Genomic DNA, 23,305 nt, shown 5'->3' on the forward strand with positions numbered 1-23,305 from the left:
CAGGACTCTACTCTGACTGGTCAAAACTTCTCTCTCTCTCCATCCTGCGAGACTTGTTCTTCTGCCTCTCCAGTCATTCTATGCCCTGCCTGGTACTCAGCAAAGACGTCAGGGGACCCACATGCAGATTTCTGGAGTTATTTTTGTGTAGCTTCCTGCTCTCCAGAACTTTGCCCTGCAACTCCCAGCTGTCTCAGGCTCCCTCAAACTCCAATCTGTCTCCTCAGTTCTGCAAGGCAGCTGGTCCCTGTTTGGGTTGCCCTTCCTTCCAGAAAAATGCCTCCAGGCAGAATCCCGGCATGAGTGTAGGGCTCAACTCTTTTGTTTTCCTTCTCTCTGGTTCACAGTCCTGTGCTACCTGTTGTCCAATGTCTGAAAAACAGCCCCTTCACTTATTTTGTCCTGTTTTCCAGTTAAGTCTGCCCTTTACTCTATTATGGCTACAAGTGGAAGTCCTGGGCAACTTTTAAAAAATTCTCATTTTCCCAGGTCCTAATCCAGACTGGCTAAATCAAATTCCCCAGAGCATGGGGTGGCAAACTACAGCCCGCAGGCCAAATCCAGCCAAGTCTATTTTTGTATGGCTGGCAAGCTAAAAATGGTTTTTACATCTTTGATGGGTTGTAAAAAAAAATACAAAGAATAATGTGCAACAGAGATTACATGTGGCCCATGAAGTCTAAAATATTTACTATTGGCCCTTTATAGAAACTGTTTGCTGACCCCTCATCCAGAGGAAGTGTCTGGGAACCAGATTTTTAAAAAGCTCCCAAAGTGATTGTATGATAGCCACCTCAAACCAGTTGGTTACCCAGTACTTGGAAGACATTACTGTGGTGGAAAGAATGTGATCTTTAGAGCCAGAAAGACCTGGGTTTTACTTCTTGACCTTAGATAACCGCCTTAAGTCTCCATTTCTACAGTTATAAAATGATAACAATTGATATGCAGGAATGAAAATGAGAGATAAGGTATTCAGGTAAAGTACCTCTGTGTAGTATAGCATAGGCCACCATAAATGGGTTTTTTTTGACTGAACAAAAAGCACTCAATACCTAACTCTCTCCTTTCTCTCATTGGTTGAATGCTTCAAGTGAAAGTCATATATTGTCCTTACTAGTTCCACTAAAAATGTGTTAACCTTCCCACATTTCCCACCCCATCTGTTCCGAACTTTTCCCACCATCTTCCAGGCCCCTGATAGATTTAACTCTTCCTTTTCTCCAAGATTTTGATCTCTTTCACCCATTTAGTGGATTGAGAGCTTCTGACACAAACCCTCTCAACTTTCCATCTCACTTTCTCTTCTGAGCTTAATCACTCCATCAGCACACCTAAACATGGATCTTCAACTGGCACTGCAATCTTTCACCATCGAATATCTAATTGTGATACGTTTTGTATCTTAGACTCTTCCTCTACTTATACATGTGAAAAAATTGCCTTTATTAAAAGAAAATCTGTCCTTCTAATTTAGCCTTCTGTATTACCACTTTTCTTTCAAGTTTCCAATAAACTTTGCCTTCTCTGTCTATACCTCACCATTTCCCTCACTCTTTACCTACAAATTTAATTTTTGTCTTAATATTAGACTATTGAAAAGACTTCCTAAACCCCAAATCCAAAGCCTGTCTATAATTCCTCATCTTACCTGTCTCACTGAAAAATTCTCTTGACTTGGCTTCTGGGACATTATACTCTCCACTTTTCCAATCCAGTCTACACAAAGCAGTGGGCTTAATCCTCCTAATGCAAAGATTTGACGGGTCATGCCTTAAAAATCTTTAAAGACTATCCACAGCCTATGAAATTAAAACTCTGTAGCTTCATGTTCAGGGCACTCCAACACTAGCTTTCCTGGCTTTATATCACCATTCTCTCCTAAATATTGACCTTACTCCGGCCACGATGGCTTACTTGCTGTTCCTCAAACACTCCCAGTGCTTTAGAACCTCATTACTTCTGTCCTGTTTTTCTGTTTTCAAAGTTTAGCCATTCTTCAAGGCCCAGCTCAAAGGTTACCTCCTTTGTGAAGCCAGCTAGATGTGCCACCTCATACTTCTAAAACATCTGTGGACAAAGGATTAACAAAACTCCTTCTGCTCTAAAGATTGTTTATGCTAAAAATTACCTCTGATTGGCAATTTATACCTAGACTGGGTGAAAACTATAACCACCTGGTGGGAAGATACAGCTTTGTGGTTCTCTGAAAGCAGTGACTCTTATAACTGGGCACGTCTCTTACAGTGACCTAGAAGCCATGTCTACTGAGTTATTAAGAGAGATAGTGGCTCCTGTCGTACATGAGGCTTCTAAGCCAGGGTAGCTCTTGCACTTCCTGTCTGACCTCTTGCACCTGAGTTATCATTTGTTTGTGTGTGCAGAGAATAATTCTTGGATGACTGTGTGAACTGCCATGAGGACTACTCACTCCCATGCAAGAGGAACACTTGATGATGCTGGGTTGGCAAACTGTTTTGTGTATCCTATATGCTTTTGAGTGAACTGGTGACAAATGTGACCTATTCAGGTCTTGAGAACCCAAATATTTGAGTCTATAAAAAGGCCCCTTTGATAGGCATCAGAGGTTCATTATTTAGAACACAGCTACTCATTCTGTAGGACTCCCTCCCCCACTCAAGATCTTTGAGGTTAGGACCATGTCTTTTTCATCTAGCAAAGTCTTTATGGTATTGCTGTGTGATCTAGGTGAGTAACTTGAACAATCTGAACCTATTTTGTCACCATTAATAGACGAATAATTATTTCCTACCTTAAAGGGGTTGCTGTGATGATTAAGTAAGATATATGTAAAAATGTTTCCTAAACAGTAAATGCTACGGCCTAAGTGGTAATACTAGTATCATTATTCTAACACATAAATTAATATTCCTTTTTCTAAAAAGTATCCCTACAAGTATAATAATATTTATTAAACAGTTCATAGATCAAAACTGATTTTCATCCAATCTTCAGAAAATTAGTAAAACAATTTATCAAGGAGGGGGCCATACTGATATGAAGCTGATGTCACTCTAAGAACTATCCTACCCTCTTTCCTCCAACTCAAAGTCTAGTCTGTTTCTAGGTCAGTAAAAACTTGTCTGCTCATCCCTTGCTGGAAGTAAAACAGTTCACCCTCATTCCCACCCCAACAACAGGAGTGAGATACATAACTTGTCCAAACAATGCCCAAGGCATTTAGTGAGCTGCTGGAAATATTTTAAGCCTGAGAACTGTAAGTGAGGTGAGATAGTTAAAATCTTCCTTTCATACTCCTGGGAGCTCTTAGATCAAACACTAGAAGACAGAAGCAGCACTGTTAAATATTTTCAAAACTCTCAGGTACATAGAATAAGGTGGATTAGAGAATCAGGAATTTCGTAATTTGTCTGGCAGGTTTCACCTTTAGGTAGCAGCATAAAATATCACTTTATAAGCAGAAATCTAACCTGTTGCACTGTGGTTGAGGAAAGGCCACACAATCAATACTCCAACTCTCTAACAACACAGGGTCAGGGGCTGTAACTCGGCCAAACCACTAAGAGAGTTTCATCACAGACTTCGCCTGAACAATGAAAACGCTACTTCTGCTCCTCTTCTGTGTAACACCGGACATAGTTAAGTGTATATTTCTCCATATTTATTCTGTCCCATGCTTCCTTAAGCCTTCTAAAATATGATTTAAAATACTACTCCCTTCCTTTTGCTCTCACCACCAACATCTAGGACCCAGATGTTTTCTCACATTCCTTAGAAAATCTTATTTTCCCCAGGGAGCCCAACGTCAGAAATTGCATTATATCTGAGACTCAAGGGATCCCATTCCCTCCAGATGTGTTCTAGAGGATTTTCCAAAAAATGAAGCCAAGGTCATATCTGTTAGAGAAATAAAACTGTATCAGCAGGACAGGCCAAGTGAAAAGCAGGGCAACCTGACTTACTTTTGGATCTATTTCTTTTTCTGTGAGAACATTTTAGCTTTAAAATTTGGTCGATTCACAGTCAAACTACAGCCATACATAATTTTGGCAAGGCCCTCTAATTTTAATAATCCTTTGACAGAGTGATGCCATCAATAGAATAATTATTCTATAATTAGAATAATTAATAATAATTCTAATTATTTAATTATAGTCATTAATTATTCTAATCATTTAATTACAATAATTATTATTCTATAGAAAAAGTGAGCACATACGAATACTCAGAATTTGGTTCTGCATAAAACAAGAAAAATAGTTAAGGCCCTAATGTGAAAGTGGGGGCAGGGACAAGGGGAACATATGGCTAGTCCTGAGGCTCCAAAAAACCTGCCAATCTTACAGTGTGTAAAGATATTACTGGCTACTGGTAAAGTGTGATAAGGGCAGAATCAAGGAACACCCACACACTTGATAACTGGAGGTACAAGACAGTGTGATGGTCAAGTCACAATGTGACCACTTGCATTCAACTGCTGAAGGCTGTGAGGAGGGCACAAGGAGCTCCCAGAGAACGTACATGACCAAAGCTAAGGAACTAACCTGGCTGCTGCTGCAGACAAGCTGTGTCCCCAGAAAGTCTGTCATAATGTCTGCGCCAACAGTAGGTACAAACTTTGGAGCTGCAATTGAGAGTCACTTACTGGAAAAATGAGGTAAAATCTTGTTAGCTTCACAGAAACCATAGCAAAATGTATTCAGCACATAGATAAGCTTTCTTCAACTTCTTTGTGTAGCAGCCTACTGGTTTTGAAAATGATAAGGCTTTGCAAGAAAATTCAACGTTCAGAGACCAAAAAAAAAAAAAAAATCACTCAGGGGGAAAATATAACTAAAGAAAATTTATTTTGTTTTTCACTAAGACTTTACCTTGAGGACATAACTAAATTGTGTCACCACCCCCCACCCCAACTTGAAGAAGGGTTAGTACAGTGAATGTTAGAAAGCAGATAGGAACAGTTTGAAGGACTGGAACCAACATTAACTGACAAAGAACAACTTCCATCTAAATCATCATAAAAATGTTTAAGTAAAAAAAAGGGGGGGAATGGGGGTTTCAGATTGAACAAGATCCTCACATTTCATCTAATACATTCAATCCTGGCTAGAGTGTACCAAAATGGAAACAGGATTACTATAATACAAACTTCCACTACTGCGCGCTGTACACATCTGTGTTCCAAGCCCACCCCCATCCCCCTGATGCTTCCAACTCAACTATTTCCCGGCCTGTTGGGCCTGCCGACGAAGGAGCACGTAGATCTTCTCTTTAATCCAGTCTTTGTTATAAGGCTGGTATGTCTGGGTATCAGCTCGGTAACTGAGGAACAGAAAGTAATAAGCAAAGTTATAATGGTCAGTTACTGTCATATTTTTAAAACCCCAAATTACAACTGCCCAATGATGGCACAGATATGCACATGTTCGTACATGAACTTAACGAAAACGTAAAAGTTCTGATTACATAATTGTTGAATTTTAGATCACGTAGTAAAATCTTATAGCAGAAAAAGAAACCAAGGCCTAGAGACCTTAAGTTAAATGCTCAATGTGTTACACGTGTACTTCTCGACACAGTATGACCAGAAACTGTTTTCTCCTACACAGTTACTATTTTTATGGTTTCTTTAGTGATTAAAGAAAAAACCAAACACTAGTACAAACTTCAAATTTGCTAAATTTATTTTGAATTAATTTAATTAATCTTTAAAAATATGTTACTGTCATAAAGATTACTTTCCTGAAAAGTATTAATAGGAAGAAATCTTTTTTTTAAAGATTTTATTTTTCCTTTTTCTCCCCAAAGCCCCCTGGTACATAGTTGTGTATTTTTAGTTGCGGGTCCTTCTAGTTGTGGCATGTGGGATGCTACCTCAGCATGGCTTGATGAGCAGTGCCATGTCTGTGCCCAGGATCCGAACTGGTGAAACCCTGGGCCACCACAGCAGAGCACGTGAGCTTAACCACTTGGCCACGGGGCCAGCCCACAGGAGGAAATCTTTAAACCTATATTTTAGAAATTGCTTTTTAAAATAAATAATGCTAGAGGCTGATGGAGAATTATTAGAAGACATAATGGGCTCCAAAATGGCCCTTGTCAGAAGAGAAGGGTCAGGAGTACAAGGACCAGCATTAGCAATGAAATTCGAGGGTTTTTAGAGTCCAAGGTATCATTTAACAGCCAACCACACAAGGTATCTTTAGAGGACTCAAAAAATAGAAACATTACAGGGGCTGGGCCAGTAGTATAGTGGTTAAGTTTGCGTACTCCGCTTCTGGCAGCCCAGAGTGTGTGGGTTTGGATCCTGGGTGTGGATCTACACACCGCTCATCAAACCATGCTGTGGCGGGTCCCACATACAAAATAGAGAAACACTGGCAAAGATGTTACCTCAGAGACAATCTTCCTCACCAAAAAAAAAAAGAAAAAAGAAAAAAGAAACATTCCAGCTGACCTACAAGTGAAATCTAGCTGGTTAAACACTAAACTCAATTTTTGAGTAAAAAAAGTAAAGCTATAGTATAAAAAAACCCAGACAATACGTAATCAGAGATTGCACAAATACAAAGCACATCACAGTGTTTCAAAGCCATGTGCACCATGTGGTGAAAACACTGCTCAGCATCCAAGAGAGGCAAAAATGCAGTTTGCCTAAAGAAAAAAATTACCTTAGGGATACCCTAGAAAAACAAAATATGCAATTTATCAATTATTGTTTCATTTTTTAACCTTTCAGCAAAAAAAAATACATATAAATACAAATGATAATAATAAATACCTAGTAAGAAGTTACCAACTGCTAGGTATTGCTTTAAGTGCTTTATCTCAATCAATCAACTCAATCCTTTTTACCACCCTGTCAGTAGGTAACAATTATAATCTCTTTTTTATAAAGGAAGAAACCAAGGCTCAAAGGACAGCAACTTATTAGCTAACTGACTTTGGGCAAGTGGTAGAGGAGTAAACACCCCTGACCAGAGTCCTCACTGTTAAATACTAAGCTAGAAACCTACACTCCAATTTTTGGCAAGAGAAATCAACTCCAGAGTAGGAATGCTTTAGACCATTATCATATTCTTCCCCGGAATGGTAACGTCAGAACCTGGTTTATTAAAAACACACACACTCTCTCTCTCGGGGCCCGCCCAGTGGCACAGCAGTTAAGTTCACACGCTCTGCTTTGGCGGCCCAGGGTTCGCCGCTTCGGATTCCAGGTGTGGATTTATGCACCGCCTGTCAGGCCATACTGTGGCAGGCATCCCACGTATAAAGCAGAGGAAGACGGGCATGGATGTTAGCTCAACGCCAGTGTTCCTCACCAAAAAAATAAAAAGAACATTAGTGAAAAGCCAAATTCTTTTTTTTTTGTTAAGCGTTTTACAAAAGTAGAGAGTTTGTTGGGGCTGGCCTGGTGGCGCAGCGGTTAAGTGCGCACATTCCGCTTTGGCGGCCCGGGGTTTGCCAGTTCGGATCCCGGGTGCGGACATGACACTGCTTGGCAGCCATGCTGTGGCAGGCATCCCACATATAAAGTGGAGGAAGATGGGCATGAATGTTAGCTCAGGGCCAGTCTTCCTCAAAAGAAAAAAAAAAAAGTAGAGAGTTTGTGTGTCTTAGTAAGACTGGCCCTGAGCTAACATCTGTGCCAATCTTCGTCTATTTTGTGTGGGATGCCACTACAGCGTGGCCTGATGAGTGGTGCCAGGTCCAGGCCTGGGATCTGAATCTGTGAACCCCAGGCCACCGAAGTGGAATGTGTGAACTTAACCACTACGTCACCAGGCCAGCCCCACTAATGTACTTCTGTTACAATGAGAAATACTCTAAAAAATAAAACAATTTTCTTTGACTATCCTTTGTTCATACTTCCTATTAAATAAGTGCTAATTTAGTCTACTTCAGGGTATAACAGAATAGACAATATTTATATTAACATTGGAAAAGAACTAAAAAAACAAGAGAGTTTTTTAGAACTATAATATCTGGATGGGACAGCCTTATTTAGACCATTCCCCCCAATAAGATCACTTGGGTTTGTGAACATGCAGGAATCCATCAACTTGTATGCTGTTTTCCAACACGAGGAATAATAACAATGCCTTCTTTATGGAAAGCTGTGTGTTGATGGCTGTTAACTGGCAATTGAAAACGAGACAATTAAATGTTAAGTATGTTAATAAAACCCCTAGCTGTTGGCACAGATTAATCTGTTAGCCTAGTGTTATGGTCACTATAGGTTGGTACAAGAACAGAAGCTTGGGTATGAGCAGTGAAATCAGCCAGTGTCTTCACTGGTACCAAGTTGTCTTCCTGATTAGGGGTACCTCCTAGGGCCGGCCCCGTGGCCGAGCGGTTAAGTTCAGCGCACACCGCTTTGGTGACCCAGGGTTTCACTGGTTTGGATCCTGGGCGCGGACATGGCATGGCTCATGAGGTCACGCTGAGGCGGCGTCCCACTTGCCACAACTAGAAGGACCCACAACTAAAATATACAACTATGTACCAGGGGGATTTGGGGAGAAAAAGCAGAAAGAAAAAAAAAAGTACCCCCTCATAACAATAACCAAGGAGGAAAATGTCCCTTTCGTCTCTAAGTAAACAAAGAAAGCTTGCATATTCAAAAGACTGTTATCTTAATCTCATAAAAAGCTTATTAAAAAAAAAAACCTTACAGATCAGAGAATAGTGAAGAAATCTGTATTCTGACTTCAAATATATGAAATACAAATCCTCTGTGCCTGAATCTTACTATTAAAGCATGGTTGGTTTGCCCTGGGCTTAATTATGTCACAAAGTATAATCTTACTTATTCCATTTTCTCCTATATTGGTTTAAAAAAATTTTTTTTAATGTCCTGTATCACTGTCGTGTAAATTTAACAGAAGCAATGAGTACACAACAATTCACAAACCAAAAATGGAGTCAAGTCTTGGTCTGAGGAGTAACAGCCCAAGTCACGATTCTTTTTTTTTTTAAAGATTTTATTCTTTTCTTTTTTCTCCCCAAAGTCCCCTGGTACATAGTTGTATATTTTTAGTTGTGGGTCCTTCTAGTTGTGGCACGCGGGACGCCGCCTCAGCGTGGCCTGATGAGCGGCGCCATGTCCGCACCCAGGACCCGAACCAACAAAACACTGGGCCACCTGCAGCGGAGCACACGAACCCAACCACTCAGCCACAGGGCCAGCCCCCCAAGTCACGATTCTTGATTAAAGAGAGGAGCAGGATGTGCTGTTACAGGAAATGCCATGGCAATAGGTGACCTCTTTGGAAACAATACCTTATTTCTCCTGAATATTCAAATAACAAAAGGGACATAACAAAGTCATATGGACAAAATGGTTCTAAATCCTACATTTGATTCTGAAAGTTTTCAGAGACCAAAAAAGTTTCAGCATTAGAGATAGAAACATAAATAGCTACAGTTTACAGTTTTCCAGACAATTAAAAACTAGACATTACCATTACTCTCTCTTCTATTCTACCTGACCTACTGTAGCTGAAAAGAATTACCTAGGAAAAAACTGAAGTCTTTCCTCTATTTTGCTTTAATAATGCAAATATTAGAAATCATTTTAGCACACTAGATGTAGTTTCTGGTTATAGTTAATGGCACAAAGTTAGAAATGTTATGTTCTGTCATTAATGACATACTTGTAGTATGTCCTTAAAAAAAAAATCACTATTCTACTTTGCATAATTTTCACTGTCAAAAAGTCAACAAAACATCCCTTTATTAGTTAACAGTACAACTGAACTCACTCGTCGAATTTAAAATTCATATCATTCTACTTGATATGATATGGCAAAATTTAAAGAACCAACCACACATTGTAAATAAAAATAAACCCTGCCCTGACTCTGTCAATCTAGTTGAACGTGGAGTCCCTGCTATCCCCCCGATACTGCTGTGCTCATCAAGCACAGGCTCCTCACAAGGGGTCCTGCGAGGCAGGTTTATCTAAATTTTACAAATGAGCAAACTGAGGTTTAGCCATATTTAGCTAATTTGCCCAAAGGAGTTAGCCAATGACAGAGCCAGGATTCAAACTCAGCTACGTCTAATTCTGCACCTCCAGTTAGCTCTTAACCAGCCTGTGTCGTTAGTAAAACATGAGCCTCGGCTTTAAGAAACTAACGCCCCAGCTGTTGAGAATGAGTGCCACATCCCAAAGCATCAGGATTAGATACCTGATGTCTCAGTAAGTGATTTTTATGAAATCAGAAAGGCAGTCATTAATTTTTAAAATAAAATCATTCATTTAAAGAATGAAGTGAGGGTATGTATATGAGCTCTGTAAAAATCTTAAGTTCCAACTGAAACATCTAGTGTTTAAGTGTGAAAACTTCTTAAAACAAATACACTTACTACAAAAATATATTTAAAAAAATAGATCATATCAATTCAGAATATAGCTCTGTAATATAAACAAAGGAAAAGATTACCAATAATTTTAAAAAGCTATGCCTGGAATCACATCCTATGAGTGACATGCATCTGTACAACCAACATTTACTCAGTATCAATTACGTGCCAAAAGCTATTCTAGGCACTTGGGATCCAGCAGTGAATAAAAACAGAGCTCCCTGTTCTCAGATTAGATTCTAGAAAGTAAATATACACATTATTGGTGATTTCAAATTGAGTAGATGATTCTGCCAACAGCTGGGCCGCTCAGTTCCTGGACCCCTCTCCTCCAATGAGCTCGTCTCCTGCGCTTCCTTGGCCAGATCCCTATCCCTTAGCATCACCAGCACTTCAATCTCCCAATCTCAAGCATCTCATTCTTTGATCACTAATTCCTAATACCACAACTTCAACAATCCTTTGACCCCAGTAGGACTTATTAATTAATTGATCCTACCTCTGTCTCCACCCCACCACTACCCCCCACTTACATTTCAGGCGATTCAGTGCCCTGCACAACACTACCCTGGATACACCCTCAATTTTTAGCAAAATCTTTGTTAATTCTCTACCTGTAGACTCAACTGTAACCACCCAGGTAAGAGTAGGGGCAAAAAACCATCATCACGACGACTAATTTCATTATAAATTCATTACCAGGTACCTCATAAATCACCCATTTCCCTAATCCCTTCACCCTCCTAGATTATTCATCTCTCTTCACAAACTTCCGATACCTCCTCCCTCACCTTTAATTTCAAATGGTGTCCTTCCTCCCATTTTTCTGAGATAACTGAAACAATCAGAAAGTAGTTTCTCCAAGCTTCCACCACATCTTCCTGCTTTCCTTCCTTTACTATTAGTGAACTGTCAAAGATCCTATGTAAAGCCATCAATTTCTCCCTCTCTGCTAGATGATCTCATGAGCCTGCAAATTTACCATTATTTCTTTCACCTTAAAAAATAAAATTAAAAAAAAAGACAAAGAAAAAAGCTCTTTCCTCCTCCAGCTATAACCCCACTTCTCTGTTCTCTTTTCCAGCTAAATTATTCAAAAAAGTTGTCTGTCTACAATTCCTCTTCCCATTACGTTAGATTCACTGAAATCTATGAAGATTTTACTACCCCTGTCACTCTACCAAAACTGCTTTGGAAGTCACCAAAGACTTCCACAGTGCTAACCCAGGGGTCAATTCTGAATCCACATTTATCTGACTTATCAATAACATCAACTACTTTTGAATTGGCTTCTAGGGTATCAACGCTCCCTGTGCCTCCAGTTTCATCTCCTCCTACTCTGCCCCTCATGCACCCACTCCTCTGCAGTTTCACAGGCTTACTTTCAACCTGTTTTACTCACTGCTCAATTCCCAGTGTCTAGAACACACATGGTACATAGCCAGCACTCGATAAATATTTGCTAAATGAATATCTATGCGTGAGTCTTTCTGCATGTGTGTCAGACTATAAGCAGATCAACTATAGTCATTACAAACCAACATAGCATAATACCTGCAGCTCTGTTGGCCTCTTATAGTTTTGAGCTTTTTACATTAAAAAAATTATAATAAAAACTTTCCTATTAATACATTTCATTAAAGACCAGAACTGGACCACCTGAATGTTTTGAGTGAGCGAAGTGAAACGGCTATAATGGAAACACAATGAAGAGGTGAAGAAAATAGAACTTAAAAAATTCCAAACCATGCTTGTCTTCACCAGGAACCTTTGCGAGATGCCAAGTGCAGGCCTGGCTCCAGTGGTCACCCAGGAAGGGGTGTGAGTAGGACTGTTTTTCACCACTGAAAAGCATACTTACTTCTAGCACAGTGTCTGGCATGTAACAAATACTCAAGTAGCTGATGACTGAAGATCATCTCATTATAAGGTGCTTCCATTTTCCTCTGTAAAATCAGCTATACATTACTTATTCTCTTGCTCCAAAATATTGGGAAGTATTAAAGACTTATTTGCTCCTTGGAATAGCGATGATAAGTAGATTATCAATACAAATTATTATAACAAACATAATATGTTAGAAAAAAAATTTTTTTTTTAAGGAAGATTAGCCCTGAGCTAACATCTGCTGCCAATCCTCCTCTTTTTGCTGAGGAAGACTGGCCCTGAGCTAACATTCACGCCCATCTTCCTCTACTTTATATGTGGGATGCCTGCCGCAGCATGGCTTGCCAAGCAGTGCCACATTCACACCCAGGATCCGAACTGGTGAACCCTGGGCTGCCGCAGCGGAACGTGCATACTTAACTGCTGTGCCACCAGGCTGGCCTCGGAAAAACACTTTAATTTGACAAATCTTGGAGAATAGAAAACAGAAGGGTCTAAAAAAGTCTCACTCTAGCATACCAAAATATACATGGTTAACACTAGGTGGAATTAAAATTAAATTCCATTTCAGTCCTACATATATTTACATTTTAAAACAATGTCATGAAAACAGAATAACCATTTTTTTTTTTTGAGGAAGACTGGCCCTGAGCTAACATCTGTGCCCATCTTCCTCTACTTTACATGTGGGACGCCTACCACAGCATGGCTTGATAAGCGGTGTGTAGGTCTGTGCCTGGGATCCGAACCGGCAAACCTGTGCTGCAGAGCACTGGAACTTAACTGCTATACCACTGGGCCAGCCCCAGAATAATCTTAGTTTTACTCCACAGTCAGTTGCTTTAGGACAAAGACTATAAGGGGAAAAAACTAAGGAAAAGATTATTCGATTTAAGGAACAAGGAATCACGACTTTGAACTCTTAGTGACGATCCTCCTAGTATCTTAGTACACATCCCATCTGCTTACTAACTGCATCATTTAGCAAAGTTCTTGATTGTCCTGTGCCTTTAGCTTTATGTTGTCAACTTAATTTACGAGCCATATGTACATGAAATATTAACTACAACATAGTAATCAAAATGCAAAGATCAGTGTGAGGCACACAGTGAACTCCCAATACCATTAATTGCCTCAGACAGATGGATAAACAATAGAAAAATACAACTCAAGAGATATGGTGGCTAATACTTACACAAGGCAGCTGAGGTCTGCCAGATCATCGATAAAATCAAACAACTGACTGATATCGTATGTGATAGAGGGGCTGTTGGGGTTCATTCTCTTCAGATGTTCTTCATACATTTTACAAACGCCTAAAAGAGGGGAGAAAAACCCAAAATCTTACAATTGCATAAACTTTAGACATGAGTAGTGCTATATGTTGATATCATAATATTTATTTTTATAAGGTTGGGCTGGGAAAAGGCACAGTAAATTGATAGCTTGTTTTAATTGTGGCCATTAGTAAATTTTTTAAAATTTTATAAACTCACCAGAATGTTGGTAAGTATTTTGTGCCCCAACAATAAAATGATTACTTCAAGCCATTGGATCTAAAAAGACTTTAAAGACTTGTCATATGCTGGTTCAAATAAGTACTGACGTTGTGGGTCTTATCAGTTTTTCAATAAATAAGTATTCCTAAAGCCTCAGAGTAAATAAAGAAAAACACCACACTTGGGAATGATGGATGACAAATGCATGCTTTTCTATTCTGCTTTCAAATTTCGATAGAATGCAAAGAAAAAATAAAAATAAAAATGGCAACGAGGAAGAGATTATCATAACAGAGAACTTAAGATCCTGAACTCTGAATTCAGAGACTTGAACTCCAGCTCTGTCCTTTACTAATGACTCCATCCCCTGAACCCTATGTCAGAGATAACAACAGTATCTCTTCATGGAGCTGTTGTGAAGATTATGTGAAATAACACGTATAAAGCATTAGTACATGTAATAAGCATAAGTACTCAAATATAAGTAATAAAAAAGATAATAAAATGAGCAAAACCACTCATAGCAAGCCCACCCTTTCATCATCTAAAGAGCACATTATTTAATTTGTATTCAGTGACACACTCCTCTCTTGTTCCCACAACAGAAATGTAACCTTTTCAGTCCATTCCCACTATCAAATACTTTTAAGCTACTATGATGAATGGACAAGTGAATAAAAGTTAGTTATCTGGGAAAAACATGTCCCATCCTGTATGCACAGGTTCTTCAGGTACCTCTAAATTGACTTCATAAATTTCCTAGTAAAAAGTAATATTCAACCACAGAGTTATGAAAAGCTATCTTAGGGTTTTTGATTGGGACTAGTACACTACACTGTGATCAGAGAATATTGCTCACGAGTTACTGAATAGAAAGGTAGAAATGAAAAGGAAATAAAAACTAGGAAAATAAATTCATTGTTTATCTTTTTTGTTTTTTGAGAAGATTAGCCCTGAGGTAACATCTGCTGCCCATCCTCCTCTTTTTTTGCTGAGGAAGACTGGCCCTGAGCCAACCTACATGCCCATCTTGCTCTACTTTATATGTGGGATGCCTGCCACAGCATGGCTTGACAAGTGGTGTGTAGGTCTGCACCCGGGATCAGAACTGGTGAACCCCAGGCTGCCGAAGCGGAACATGTGAATTTAATGACTATGCCACCAGGCTGGCCCCTCATTGTTTATCTTAAAAAGGCCTTGACCCGCAGCTACCATCATGCTTAATGGTGAAAGACTTGACGCCTTCCCACTCAGACCAGGAAGAACACTGGCACATCTGCTCCCGCCACTTGCAGTCAACACTGTACTGGAGGTTCTAGCCAGGGTGATTTGGCAACAAAAAGAAATCGTAGGCATTCAGATTGGAAAGGAAGAGGTGCAACTATCTCTATTCACAGATGACAGGATTTGTATACAGAACATCCTAAGGAAACCCCCCACACACGAACTATTAGAACTAACAAAGGAGTGCAACAAGATGCAGGATATAAGATCAACATACAATATTCAACTGTATTTCTATACCCCAACAATAAACAATCTGCAAATGAAATTAAGCAAACAGCTTCGAGTACAATAACATCAAAAAAAGAATAAAATTCTTAGAAATAAGTTTAATAAAAGCAGCATAAAATGTACACTGAAAACTACAAACATCACTGAAAGCAAAGATTTAAATAAATGGAACAATATCTCTTGTTCATGGATTGGGAGACTTAATATTAAGATGGTACTATTCCTCAGAATGATCTATAGATTCAACACAATCTCTATCAAAATCTGAGCTACTTTTGCAGATACTGACAAGCTGATCCTAAATTTGACAGGGAAATACAAGAAACCCAGGAGAGCCAAAACAATCTTGAAAAAGAACAAAGCTGAAAGACTCACACTTCGGATTCCAAAACTTACTACAAAACTACAGTCATCAGGGGGCTGGTCCCGCGGCCGAGTGGTTAAGTTCTTGTGCTCCGCTTTGGTGGCCCAGGGTTGCACTGGTTCAGATCCTGGGTGCGGACATGGCATCACTCGTCAGGCCATGCTGAGGCGGCATCCCACATGCCACAACTAGAAGGACCCACAACTAAAACATACAACTATGCACTGGGGGATTTGGGGAGAAAAAGTAGAACAAAAAACTACAGTAATCAAGACAATGTGGTATTGCTTTTGTAGAAGGATAGGCATATGAATCAATGGAACAGAAACGAGTACACAAATAAAGCTCACATTTATGGTCAATCACTTTCCTACAAGGATACGAGACAAGTTAATAGAGAAAGAAAAGTCTTTTCCACAAACGGTGCTGGGAGAACTGTACATTCACATGCAAAAAACTGAAGCTGGACACATATCTGACACCATATATAACATTCACTCAAAATGGCCTAGAGACTTAAATATGAGAGCCAAAACTATAAAGCCCTTGGAATAAAATATAGGCACAAATCTTCAGGACTTTGGGTAAGGCAAAAGCTTCTTAAATATGACACCGAAACCATAGGCAACAGAAGAAAAAATACATCAACTGGACTTCATCAAAATTTAAACCTTTTGTGTTTGAAAGAACACTATCAAGACAGTGACAACACCAGACACAGACTGGGAGAATATCTTTGCAAAACATATATCTGATAAAAGACTCTTAACCAAGATATACAAAGGACTCCTAAAACTCAACAATTAAGAAAATAATTAAAAGGCGGGCAAAAGATCTGAAAAGACACCTCACCAAAGAAGATACACAGACGGCAAACAAGCATTATGAAAAGATGCTCAACATCATGTCATTAGGAAACTGCAAATTAAAACAATGAGGAATCACTACACGCCTATTAGAATGGCAAAAATCCACAACACCGACAGCACCATGTACTGCCGAGCATGTGGAGCAGCAGGAAGTCACTCTTCACTAGTGGGAGTGCAAACTGATAGTCATGTCTAAAGACAGTTTGTCAGTGTCTTACAAAGCTAAACATAGTCTTAGCATTTGTTCCAACAATCACACACCTCAGTATTCACCCAAAGGAGTTGGAAACTTAGGTCCACACAAACCTGCACATGAAAGTTGAGAGCAGCTGTATTCATAACTGCCAAAACTTGAAAGTAACCGAGATATCCTCCAACAGGTGAATGGATAAACAAACTGCGGTACATCTATACAATGGAATATTATTCAGCAATAAAAAGAAATGAGCTAGCAGGCAATGAAAAGACATGGAGGAATCTTAAAAGTATACTGCTAGGTGAAAGAGTCAATCTGAAAAAGCTACATACTGTATAATTCCAAAAATATGACATTCTGGAAAAGGCAAAACTATGGAGACATTAAAAAGCTCAGTGGTTGCCAGAGGCTTGGTGGGAGGGAGGGAGGAGTAGGTGGAGCACAAGAGTTCTTAGAGCAGTAAATGATAGATACATGTCATCATGCATATGTCAAAACCCCAAAGAATGTTCAAAGCAAAGTGAACACTAATGTAAACTATAGACTTTAGTTAATAACAATGTATCAGTATTGGTTCCACAATTGTAACGCATGTATCACACTAACACAGCAGGTAAATAATAGGGGAAACTGGGAGCGGGCAGGGAAGGAAGAAGAGATATGATGGAACTGTACTTTCTAACCAATTTCCCTAGAAACCTAAAACTACTCTAAAAAATTAACCCCATTAATTTAAAAAAAGGGGAGGAAGGGAGGGAAAGCTCTGCTTTCCAGAGGAATATTAACTACTACAAGAAAAATAAGAAAATTACCATCTGGCAACCACTGTGTGAGAACTGATTCAGTACTTCCATTTTAACTTTAACTTTTCAAATGGAAAATAAATCATCATTTCTAATTTAAAAAGAAAAGAGCTATCAAACCACAAAAGGACACGGAAGAACCTTAATGCATCTTGTTAAGTAAAAGAAGTCAGTTTGAAAGGTAATGATTTGAAATGGTAATGATTTCAACTCTGATGTTCTGGAAAAAGGCAAAATTATGGAGGTAGCAAGATGACCAATGGTTGTCAGGGGGCAGGGATGAATAGGTGGAACAGGGCATTTTTAGGGCAGTGAAACTATTCCCTCTGATACTGTAATGTTGGACTCATAACAGTATGCGTTTGGCAAAACCCACAGAACTGTCCAACAGAAAGAACGAACCCTAAGGTAAACTAGAGACTGTAGTTAATAATAATGTATCAATGTATAAATGCTGGTTCATCAACTGTAACAAATATACCACACCAATGCAAGGTGTTATTAATAAGGGACACTGTGTGGTGGTGGGGAGAAGGAGAATACAGGAACTCTGTAATTTCTCTCCAATTTTTATGTAAACCTAAAACTGCTCTAAAAATAAACTGTATTATTAAAAAAAAAGAAATTAGGCTTCACCAAAATCTGCAAGGTTAGTAAACAGCATTGCAAATCAAAGACCAAACATGACAATATAGGTAAGGCAACGATCTGCTAAGGAAGTGTGTACACAAAGTTGATCTTAATGGCAAGTAATGATGTCAGCAGAGAAATGGAGCTGAAAAGAAAAAAAGAACACGAGCCTTGCTCGTTTTTAAAAATTAGAGCAGAAGGCAAGCCCAGGTGGCCTAGTGGTTAAGTTCCAAATGCTCCACTTCGGTGGCCCGGGTTTGGTTCCCAGGTGCAGACCTACCTCACTCTGTTAGCGGCCTTGCTGTGCTGGTGGCCCACATACTAAAAAATAGAGGAAGATTGGCCCGGATGTTAGCTCAGGGCGAAACTTCCTCAGCCAAGGAAAAAAAAAACAGCAGAATTTGATGGCCACCAGGAAGGCATGGTGCCAGCTACCTAGAAGCTGTCTCTAAATTGGTACAAGCAGCTTTTTTCACAGGTTTACTCATTGTTGGTTTTAAATGGACAGATTTTAAGTTTAGCCCAGTTAGCTTTGGATAATCAACAAATTCAGGGACATGTCCAGCAGCAAAAAGAGTGACTATAAAATCTTTATAGGAAGAAGCGAAGAATGGACAACATCCTAGAAAGGGTGCAGGATGTGCATAACCGGTTTACTTGATGTAATGATTAAATGTAAGAATGAATCTAATTTGTGACAATCCAATCCATGTGCTCTCATCTAATGGTTTACCTAGTAAGAAACATTAAGGGCTAAGAGTCCCCTTCACGGTGGTGTCAGCTTATCAAATACATAAAAATTTATACTGATTTGGTCCCATCTGCCTTTATTCTCTGAGCTAATTTTTATTTTCTAACAATACTCTGATGGACTATAATTAAACCTCAACAGCTTTTAATGTTTGTTTAATGAGCAGACCATTAGTTTCTGAAGGTGCCCTAGAGCCTGCCTTAACAATGCTGCAAGGCTCGAGTTTAACCAGAATATATAAGGACACCTGAAAATACTTACATAACATGATAAGTAAAACCAGAACCATTGTTATTCATATAACAATGGGAGGCTTTGGAAAGCCATTCATTATACACATGAGCTTGATAAAAAAAAGTAAAGTAATATTCGCAGTAGGAAGACAGTATACATAATTAATATTCCAAATATTCAACAAATATGGTCCTAAATATCTACTTTCTCTGCTCAAATTAACAATTTCAAGAAATCTAGAGTAAAAAACAAACCCAGTTCCTAAATGAGACATATGCTAATAGTGGATGTCAGGAAAAAAAATAACTCCAAGATGTCTACCCGTGGATTAGCGTTTAAACTCACCTTCCATGCATTCATTCACAGACTCATAGTCAGCATAAGTGCGGCCTTCTGGCCTCTTGGTAGGCTGTACCAGCAAAATGGTGTGAGACTGCAGCGGGAAAAAAGTGATTTCAATGTAAGTTTCTGACTCATTTCTGAGAAATTCAGAGTATGACATTAAAATCCCCATTCATGACACAAATGATAGTTGGTGATTAAAGCCCTGTTAACTAGGGTGCTCTTTCTACAATATCTATGCTCTTGCCCAAGTGTGGTCACAGAAGCCGGATTCACAACTTGTCTGTAAGGTCTCTCTTAGTCTCCCAGTCCTTAACGGCTGCTTTCTCAAACTCCTTTTACACTTACTGAGTACTCAACATAAACTACTCTGTACTGTTTTTACTTTTGTATCTTTCTTCCTAACTAGATGATAAACCTGCTCAGGTTGTCAATCTCCATTGGTCACTTTCACTCTCTAGCCTTTCTGAGTCCCTAATAAAAACTCAGATATGGGCTGATGAAAGGAGAAAAAAGTGATTGCAAGCACCATATCAATCTACGTTCTTTTTCCAGCCTTAGCACAACAGTGGAGTCACACCTTATCCAGGGGTGAGACTCAAACATCAAGGCATAAGATAAATTGGTGATATAAAATTAATATATACAGTTAACATTACCCTAGAAAATCCATTAAACTACTATCTAGTCATAGGTGATATCCTAAGGAGCTATACTATACCAAAACCATGCATTTTTAAACACTAGCATCACATAAAATAGCTAATCACACTAAAAGAAATGTGAATATGCTGAAGAACAGCAGAGAGACCTGGGTCTTTCACCTCACGCTCCCCAGGGGGGCATGTTTTCTGCTAGTGTGTCTATTTCAGGGCTTCTCAACCTCAGCACCACTACATTTTGGGCTAGAAGATTCCTTGTCGTGGAGGCTGTCCTGTGTCTCCATTGTAGGATGTTCACAGCATCCCTGAATACCATTAGCACCCACACCTCCCCCACCCTGTCCCTCCCAGGCAAAGTTGTGACAACCAAAAAGGTTTCCAGACAGTGGTTTACTGAAACTATGCCCCCTTCCAATTTCTGCTGAGCATGTAAAGTTGATTAATTAAATACAAGTAAGTTGCAACCTCACTGTAAACCCAATTCTAAATCAAACTATTCACATTCTTTTCTACTCTTTTGCTGTACTACTATTTTTGAGTCCAAAACCAAAAAAAAAAAAGTCTCTCAATGACAAGATCCCCAAACTGTTTTGAAACGATCACAATTTTTAACCATCAACAAATTGGAACTGAAATAGCTAATGCCTAGAAGTTCTAAATAAGCACCAAAAAGCAGTACTTTGAACACACTATGAAAAGCAGAGGAATTTATCACACTCCTCCCTCCACATCAAGAACTGACTCATTCTGATTAAAAGTTTAAGAGGATCTGAGATAAAAATAAAACTTAGTGACATGAAATGAAGGGTAATTCTCACCTATAGTGACCCAAACACAGTCAAGGTCTTTGTTAAATATTGATTAAAAGCCAGAGAAAGCATTATATTATCTGTCATATAAAAGTTTTTGTAAGCCACCTACTCAAAAAAGTAGATTCAACAGGTCATACATTGAGAAGAAAATGATTTTACAGAAACTACACTAGCATTCCTGCAATAGGGCTTGCCCTGTACACTGGTCATACCAGTTGCTACTATATTAATTTTGTTCTTATTCTAATGCAAATTTAAGGACTAATTTACTTAAGAGAGTAAACATATGGAAATGGCTATACAGTATGCTGCTTTTTATATCTAATCTTAAAGTGAACCTGTGGTAAGGTTCACTATTTTCAATACTTATGCCCAAAGACAAGGATTAAAAACTAAGAACCAAAAAATGACCAAATTTACAAAACTGTAGTCAAAATGGTTATTTTTAAGTGGCAGTTCTTTTCTGTTATCAGCTTAAGATCACAATGCCTCCCAAACCAGTTTTTGTCACTTTTTTCTTATTGGAGCTATTTTCAAAATCCTTTGGTTTTATTAAAAATCCAAATATATTTGTCTTAACAGTTTTCTCCTTCTTCTGGACAAATGTGGTCCTTGCCTTCCTTGTGGTGGTCTTTCTTGGGGGAATGATGAGACTCTCTCTATATAAATTCAAAATATAAGTACATATAGGCAAATATACATATGTTTATATTTGCCACAAGAGGAAAATAAGATTGCGAAACCTAAATTAGGAAAAAAAGTTATGCAGAATTACCTTAATAAAATCTTTATTCTGATTACCAAGCACCTGAGATTCACCCTAATGAATACTTAATCTGGCTTTAACTTTGTGAAAGTCTCACAAACACGAACTCTAAGAATAGTCATTCTACTGTTTCAGAAATATTACAATACATAGAATTTGTCCATTAGCCTCAAATGCTTCCCCCAAACTAGTAAAAAAAAGGAAAGAAAAGAAAGAAATTGAAGCCTTATCTCCAGTAAAGTAAAAGTACTTAAGACTTTTGAGCCAATATATTGTTTGCTTTAAATTTCTAATTTTTAATACTACTTGGACTGATAAGGAATTATCACTGACATTTGTCCCACGAGAACGGGTTGCTGATATTAACTGCTGTCACCTTCTCAGATTTTAATCTAAGCATTTTAACACAATACCAACTAGTGACATAAAAGTCAGAGAAAGAAGGAAATTCAGATAAAATGACTTGCCTAAGGTCACACTGCTAGTTATGACAAATCAGGAACTGGAAACCCAGTCTTCTAATTCCTAGTCCTTTTGGGAGACTATGTGAGGTCAAACATTGAAATATCTCACTTCAGAAAAGTACAACCTGAGAAAGTTCCTTGTTAACAACAGCTGCCTAATTTGTTAATAATAACTGCCGCAAACAGAAAACGAAAGTTGAAGTGTGAAAGTAACCATGATTCCCCATAATCCCTGAGAGCATCTCCTTTTTGTGGATTAAAAAAACCAACAAAAAAAACACCCATTCCACTACCACCCCGGTCAGATTCTAAGGAACCTGGACCCTCAGCTGAGCCTATCTTTTCAGCCTCCAGCCCTAAAAGAATATAAACAAGGGTAAGAATAGGATTGAAGAACAGGATAGATCCCAAACCAGACTTCTAGAGATCTTAGAAAAGAGAAAAACCGTTACACCTACATATGATTAAAAAGACGGACCAGAGCAAAACAAAAGGGAAGCACACTACAAAGCAAAGACGACCCCTCCTGGCCCACACGCTGGATGCAGTAAATCGAATGTCAGCTTTGGGAACAGGTTTGTCTGACATCCCTGGCCATTGTTCCTACAGTACAGGCTAGAGCTTTTGGAGGGAAAGAGTAGCATCCTCGCGCCCGCATCTCCCAAGCAGCCAACGGGAGAAAGAGCATCCTCCGCACTGCGCGCCTAGCCCGGGCCAGCACGCGGGCGCGCAGCCGGAGGGCGGACCCGGGCTCCGGGGCCTACCGCCAGGCCCAGCGTTTCCGCGGCGGGAAGGGGAAGGGTCGACCCGCAAACTGGAGGGCCGGGGAGCAGCACGCTCGCGCTGGATGCGATGGCTAGAAGATGGACCGGGCCGGGATCGCCCGGGAGGCAAAGGGATCGGGGAGCCGCTCAGGCTTTTCTCACCATCGCGCCAAACTCTTTCGCTGCAGCCGCTGCCGACACCACCGCCGCACACGAGCTGAGCCGCAACGCCGCCAACAGCCAATCCCCGCGAGAGCAGCCGCCGGAAGTCGTCAGAGGCGCACCGCGAAAGAGCCTGTCGGATCATAGAGGCGCACACATTTCCGGCAGCTAGAGCAGCTACCGACTCTGCCTCAGCCATCTTGGATAAGGGCGATGAGCCGCACAGGGTATGTTT

General features: G+C 39.5%; 1 protein-coding gene across 1 annotated transcript; it reads right to left on the bottom strand.

The window, feature by feature from the left end:
- Positions 1 to 4,805: 4,805 nt before the first annotated feature.
- On the bottom strand, positions 4,806 to 23,161 carry LOC124230682 (enhancer of rudimentary homolog). The gene is made up of 4 exons (XM_046646941.1): positions 23,071 to 23,161; positions 19,444 to 19,531; positions 13,433 to 13,553; positions 4,806 to 5,304 (listed from the first exon to the last, which is right to left on the bottom strand). The coding sequence occupies exons 1-4, from the start codon at positions 23,071 to 23,073 to the stop codon at positions 5,202 to 5,204; spliced, it is 315 nt and encodes a 104-aa protein (XP_046502897.1). The 5' UTR covers positions 23,074 to 23,161; the 3' UTR covers positions 4,806 to 5,201.
- Positions 23,162 to 23,305: the final 144 nt, after the last annotated feature.

Source organism: Equus quagga, chromosome 20, assembly GCF_021613505.1.
Source record: "Equus quagga isolate Etosha38 chromosome 20, UCLA_HA_Equagga_1.0, whole genome shotgun sequence".
Lineage (NCBI taxonomy): Eukaryota > Metazoa > Chordata > Mammalia > Perissodactyla > Equidae > Equus > Equus quagga.

Coding starts and splice junctions, on each gene's coding strand:
- LOC124230682 (XM_046646941.1), bottom strand. Junction 13,554..19,443: donor TGTGAATGAATGCATGGAAG/GTGAGTTTAAAC, acceptor CCCCTCTTTTAG/GCGTTTGTAAAATGTATGAA. Junction 5,305..13,432: donor GCAGACCTCAGCTGCCTTGT/GTAAGTATTAGC, acceptor TCTGTTCCTCAG/TTACCGAGCTGATACCCAGA.